The sequence below is a fragment of the Limulus polyphemus genome, unplaced genomic scaffold (assembly GCF_000517525.1).
Source record: "Limulus polyphemus unplaced genomic scaffold, Limulus_polyphemus-2.1.2 Scaffold2841, whole genome shotgun sequence".
Taxonomy (NCBI): domain Eukaryota; kingdom Metazoa; phylum Arthropoda; class Merostomata; order Xiphosura; family Limulidae; genus Limulus; species Limulus polyphemus.
Window position 1 is genome coordinate 71,657 of NW_013668451.1, and position 6,991 is coordinate 78,647.

At 37.7% G+C, this 6,991-nt stretch overlaps 1 protein-coding gene across 1 annotated transcript in view; it reads left to right on the forward strand.

Moving 5' to 3' along the window:
* Positions 1 to 6,991, forward strand: part of LOC106468029 (formin-like protein CG32138) — a 91,985-nt gene that overhangs the window by 41,026 nt on the left and 43,968 nt on the right. The window contains exons 2-3 of the mRNA XM_022396333.1: positions 2,538 to 2,621; positions 3,807 to 3,893. Of these exons, the coding sequence (XP_022252041.1) occupies positions 2,538 to 2,621; positions 3,807 to 3,893 (171 nt within the window). The remainder of the gene's footprint in view (positions 1 to 2,537; positions 2,622 to 3,806; positions 3,894 to 6,991) is intronic.

A 6,991-nucleotide genomic window follows, 5' to 3' on the forward strand; every position in this document is an offset into this window, starting at 1 on the left:
TGGCTGGCCACTTTATTAAGACACCCTTTTACTCAAACTTGTGTCGACTGTAACAAGATACACTGGCTGGCCACTTTATTAAGACACCCTTTTACTCAAACTTGTGTCGACTGTAACAAGATACACTGGCTGGCCACTTTATTAAAACACCCTTTTACTCAAACTTGTAGAGCACTTTTTATTTGAATATTCAAAATAGGCTCGTGATATGTCAGGTGATTTCTTGAACATTATAAATGGTTAGAATACGGAACAATGGAAAAGAGCAAGAATCTCTCCGACTTTCAAAGGGGGTTGAAGGAGGGTTAATAAAGGAACGAAAATGGGGGATGAATTTAGATGTATGTTTACTAGGAGTATATCTGCTAAAGTCTTTTTTAACTGTCTACTAAAATACATGTGTCATTACAGTTTATCAACAGCGGCAGCAGTATGTCTGCTAACAAGAAATTCTCTGTAACCGTCATCTGCTGGTGATTAACCAGTTGGGAGGTAAATACGTGGCAACTTTTGTGGCAACCGTATATCTTTGATGCAAATATCGTTTCGCCCTGTTCTGTACTGACGATAAATTAGGCCCTGATTTACGCACGAAACCCCATTTTCCACCTTAAACTGTAAAACAAAAAATAAATAAAAAAGACGTCACATCCTGTCTTTTGAAATTTATTTCTTGAAAAATGTCATTATTTATATTCCATGTTGAAAGACAAAGGCTTAATATTTCAGAAAAGAAGACACAAAAAATTTCTTCAGAAATAATAATGGCGATAATAAAGATTCCCAGGCCTAAATCAGGCCCAGATCTGATTGAAAATATGGCGAAAATCACATGAGCCGGGTGTGTAAATCAGAACCCTATGTTAAGTTAGTTTTTTTCTGTTATTGTTTAATATAAGTATATGAAGATTCTGTCAGGTTTTGTTGCTTTCTGCCAAGTCTGCAAGAGCTTCATTACACCGCCCCCTCCCCCAAAAAAAGTTATAGAAGTGCCTTCTCAGTCGAGAAAGTAGCAACAAGAACGTGTTGTGAAACTGCTCTTTATGACAAGATGACGAGTGTTTAACTGCCCTGCTTCCTCGAGCTTTGAGGACATGCACGTGCAAGTGTTTGTTTAATACAAGAGATATATACTTAGAAAATTATGTAATTATTGTTATCGGAAATTCATTAATTTTATTAAACCACTACTACGTTTGTCAATTGTAAACTGTGATATCACTGTTGACTTCAGAACCTTAAACAGTCACGATATGACCGTTGGGTGTGTGTGTGTGTTTGTAACCTACTGACTAAGCGCCTCGTAGTGTTCATGGCACGTCACATTAGTTTCACGGACGTCTAGTATTGAGTATTTTCAGTCTAAATGACTCCTGGAGTTGAGACGTACTCGTCTCTAATTTAGAACAGCTGACCGGGGGGGGGGGCAACTAATTAACAAAACTTGCCGCCTGTGTGACTACTTTTAACTGGATATCGGCATTGACCATCACTAATGAAAGTGTAGAGCGTATTGAGGTCTCCTGGGGATGATATAGGTGTGTCCTCCTCTATACAACTCTTCGGGAGACCAGACGTACACGCTAGGACTGGTGATAATTGGTTCAACGGTTCGTCAGTTATAAGCGGACACACACAGACATTGTAAAATAATAGTTTATAGAAGATATGATGAATACGGGTATAGGTTCTGATTTACCTTTATAAAGCGAACAAAGTGATTAGAAGAAACATCCTTCTATCCTGGGAATCATCAGCTAAATTAACAACAAAATAAGTACAAAATGAAGCCAGGTCATTGACCTAAATGTATATCTATAGAAGATAGTTTGTTTTTGAATTTCGCGCAAAGCTACACGAGGGCTATCTGCGCTAGCCGTCCCTAATTTTGTAGTGTAATACTAGAGAGAAGGCAGCTAGTCATCGCCACCCACCGCAAACTCTTGGGCTACTATTTTACCAACGAATAGTTGACCGTCACATTATAACGCCCCCACGGCTGAAAGGGCGAGCATGTTTGGTGGGACGGGGATTCGAACCTGCGACCCGCAGACTGCGAGTCGAATGCCCTAACCACCTGGCCATACGGGGCGATAGAAGATGGAATCTTTACTAGAGAAAGTATCCTTGCTCAGTCAGGTTATTCGTTTTTATTAAAGAACAGATTAATTGAATAACTGACAGAAAAGTTGTTAGTTATGTACAGTATTTTTGCTTTTGTTACAGAAAAACAACAGAAACCATTACTTTAATGAGAGTTTGTTATTTTTATTGTGTTGTCTTTAAGAGAAATAGTTTCCACTGGAGGTCAATTCACTCTCAGGGAAAGATTAGTTCAAGATAACGAAAACTGTTAGTTTTACTTCTTAGCACTCACCGTTTAAATGTAAATAAGATTCGTTTCCATTCCCGAACTTTGTAAATAAACTTGATTTTGACCACGACTCTGAATTCCGAAGGCATGTCACGTGTCACAGTATTCGTATGTTCCGTACTGAGACTAATTACAGTATTTTCTTGTATTCTTGTACGTTTAGGCGTCCATGGATCTTCCTCCAGATAAGGCCAAACTTCTCAAGCAATACGATGATGAAAAGAAATGGGACTTGATTTGTGACCAGGTATTTTATGATTTTCTGACATTTTAAATTGTTAATCACATGTTACTCTTTTTTTAAATATTTTATAGCATAGCCACATAGGGCTATCTGCTGTGTCCACCGAGGGGAACCGAACCCCTGATTTTAGTGTTGTAAATCTGTAGACTTAACGGATGATATGTTATTCTTACTTGTAAGGTGCATTTAGCTGTGACCAGTTGTGTTTCCTTTATCACATCTCGTGCCTTGTCCCCTGGTGGGACAGCTGTAAGTCTTCGGATTTACAACGCAAAAATCAGGAGCTCGATGCCTCTCGGTGGACACAGCAAATAGTCCGATGTGGCTTTGCTATCAGAAAACGCACGCACACACACACATCTCATGCCCATTGTACACTTGGTATAAATTGTTTTAATATAAAAAATGTGTTTTAGGAGTTTTGTCCAAGACACAGTTTGATTGGTCAGTTTTTGTGTCCCCATAAGAATTTAAAAAAAAATGTCAGTGCCAGAATTGCCAGTTTTCATTTCTTAAAAAAACAGCAAGAGACTATTAATTACGTGCTGTATGTCCGATTGTTCTAACTAGAGACTAATAATTACGTGCTGTATGTCCGATTGTTCAAACAAGAGACTAATAATTACGTGCTGTATGTCCGATTGTTCTAACAACAGAATATTGATTACGTGCTGTATGTCCGATTGTTCTAACAACAGAATATTGATTACGTGCTGTATATCCGATTGTTCTAACAAGAGACTAGTCTCTTGTTAGAACAATCGGATATACAGCACGTAATCAATATTCTGTTGTTAGAACAATCGGACATACAGCACGTAATTAATACTCTGTTGTTGGAACAATCGGATATACATCACGTAATTAATAGTCTGTTGTTAGAACAATCGGATATACAGCACGTAATCAATATTCTGTTGTTAGAACAATCGGACATACAGCACGTAATTAATATTAATTACGTGCTGTATGTCCGATTGTTCTAACAACAGAATATTGATTACGTGCTGTATGTCCGATTGTTCAAACAAGAGACTAATAATTACGTTCTGTATATCCGATTGTTCTAACAACAAACTATTAATTACGTGCTGTATGTCCGATTGTTCTAACAACAAACTATTGATTACGTGCTGTATGTCCGATTGTTCGAACAACAAACTATTAATTACGTGCTGTATCACACAGGAGAAAGTAATGGCCAAGGAGTCACCTTCCTTCTATCTTCGAAGGCTGAAGACTTACCTGGATCCTAACGCCTCCAGAAGTTCTCGGGTAGGTGAAATATTTTATTTATTTATTATTATTTTTATAAAAGGTGCGAAATAGTTATAGTGTTTTGGTAGTGGGAGGAACATTGAATGTAGATTTCAGCGAAACATTGTTTGAATATACTTGATGTTAATTGTTACCCAAGTAGACCTTCGAATATTCCTTCTTTTCGAAAAACACCCCCTATGGGGAAGTATGTTGTCATGTTTGTGGAATGGGTAACAATTAACAAATTGGTTTTATAGATAGATCTAAAAACGTTAGGGGAAAAAATTTGGTTTAAATTTTCGCGTAAAGCGATACGAGCGCCGTCTGGGTATGGCATTCCATAATTTTGAACGAATAGACTAGTGGGTTTGGTTTGTTTTGAATTTCGCGCAAAGCTACACGAGGGCTATCTGCGCTAGCCGTCCCTAATTTAGCAGTGAAAGACTAAATGGAAGGCAGCTAGTCATCACCACCCACCGCCAACTCTTGGGCTACTTTTTTTTTTACCAACGAATAGTGGGATTGATCGTCACGTGATAACGCTGATACGGCTAAAATGGCGAGCATGTTTAGCGAGACGAGGATTCGAACCCGCGACCCTCAGATCGCGAATCAAGCGCCCTAACCACCTGGCCATGTCGGGCCAACTAGAGTTAGTCAACAATACCCATCGCCAACTCATGAGTTACTCCTACCTGATCATCGAATACTGCGATTTGACCATCAATCTTATAGGGCACCCACGGCCCAAAAGTGCGGAGCGCGTTTTTTTTTATGGCAACCGTAAGTCTCGTATTCACTGTCCGGACGCACTAAGGACCTGGCCACGCCCGACTCCAAATGAAAAGTTGTTAAGGTTTTCATTAACGTTTTCTTGTCTTGAACAGTACAATGCTAGGAACCGGGTTTCGATACCCGTGGTGGGCAGAGCACAGATAACTCATTGTGTAGCGTTTGTGCTTAACTTCAAACACTTTGAACAATAATTAGATGAAAAATGATGGACCGTGATCCCTCAAATTCGCAGACCGGGCACTCTAACTCCAGGTCACGCCCGGCCCACCAGGCTTCAGAGATAGAGATACTTTTCAAAGAAAATAGGTCGTCTTTCTTGGTTTTAAGTTACCAGGGTAATTATACATGGTAAATGACATGTAATGTATGTATTATTTACTCGTTAAATAAAGCGGCGGATCCATGATTGTTGTATTCTGTGTGTGTGTGTGTAAATCACAGAAAAGGCACGTCCAAGTAATGAAATAGTCATTGCATCAGATTCGCGACAGCATGTTGAAGGAGCTCGTGGAACGACTGAACTGCTCTACTTCAATACGTGAAAACATTTAAAATGATATGTATTAAAGCAAGTATGCACGTGTAGCATCTTCTTGAATACCTTTTTTAAGGTAAAATTTAATTCGAAAAATGACGGTTTCGTTGAGTACGTGCGCTAAATACATTGGTCAATAAGTCGTGTACATTAATGGAAGTTGAATAAACGGGGATTTAATCTTAAATGAAAATCAACCAAGAGAATTCACGATCTTCTATATTTAACGCTCTTATTAAGTGAACTTCGTAAGGCAGTAAAAATAGCGGTCAGTGATACGAGACAAGGGCGGGGTGTTGTGTCACAATGCAACGTGATATATCGCGCGAGTGTAGCACGTGGCGCGTTGACGTTTTACAAAATCCTTCCATCTGGCTTTAGGAACTCCTTAAAAATGCTTAATCCTTTTTGTTTTAACTCGTTTGCAGAGGTGCGCGTGGGTAGGACTGAGCCAAAATTAGAAGTATTTATTAGTTTCCTGTTGTGTCAGCTGTTGACTTATCGTCTGTTACAGACGAAGCAGTGGCCAGCATGGCAGACTTTGTCGTGATATTTCAGTGCGATTATTAACGCCATAGACGCAAGCGTCTGTTTCAGTGATAGTACAAGTTAAAAACTTTCAAACTCCCACTATTTTCCGGTATATGATATTTATCTATGCAATAATCAATGACCCGAATTTTATATGTTATGATTAATGTCGACACATTAATTATGTGGCGGTACTCCCATCACAAATGTAATTTATTCTCTTAAAAAAAATATGCATTGCACCTTGTGAGAGAAAAACAATACAAACTTAATCTACAAAGTGAGAAAAACATTAATAATAAATATAGTAAATATAATTAATAACGTATTGGTGTTTATAATGAAAAGGTGTCTGTCAGTTGTGGATATACAATAATATATTATTGATAGCATTATCAGAGTATACAATAATTTGATCATATTATTGTTAGCATTATCAGAGTATACAATAATATGATCATATTATTGTTAGCCATATCAGAGTATACAATAATATGATCATATTATTGTTAGCATTATCAGGGTATACAATAATATGATCATATTATTGTTAGCATTATCAGAGTATACAATAACATTTTTACGTCTCTGTTCGTTTGTTAATTTTCCATAGAAATTCTTTCCGAGAAACTTCAGCGATACAAGTCCTTTCTTGGACTAGTTTATTCTTTCTCGTTACAAACTTTGTAGTACACTTAATTTCCACAGTCACTTTAACTTAAACACACGCTATCATTCACAACGATTCACGCGCTTTACTTACGGTGCCTACCGCCCGCTTGACTCAACTATCCGTGTCTATATCTTCAATCTCTCTATCTGAGATTCCAATTCCGATTAATTGTCTCGCTTTATCTGGCGCGCTTATATACAGGAATAGAGGGCGTCTAGCAAATATTGGATTATTCGTGATGTTCCCCGATCCTTCTAGAAAATCATCATGTGTTACCAGAATCACGTGACTTCTGCTGTCGTAACACTATGATCATATTATTGTTAGCATTATCAGAGTATACAATAATATGATCATATTATTGTTAGCATTACCAGAATGGTGTTATCGTTGTAAAGTTCTCATGACATTATAAAGTTTTTTGTTTCAGTCATTTCAAATTAGATTATGGTAAAATGTGGAAGCAACTTGATTTTTACATTTTGGGTTGTTCATTTGTTTTCGATATTCACACAAAGCTATATATAATGTATGATTTTTTAATACAGCTGGGAAACTAGTTTGATCTTTAATTGAAAT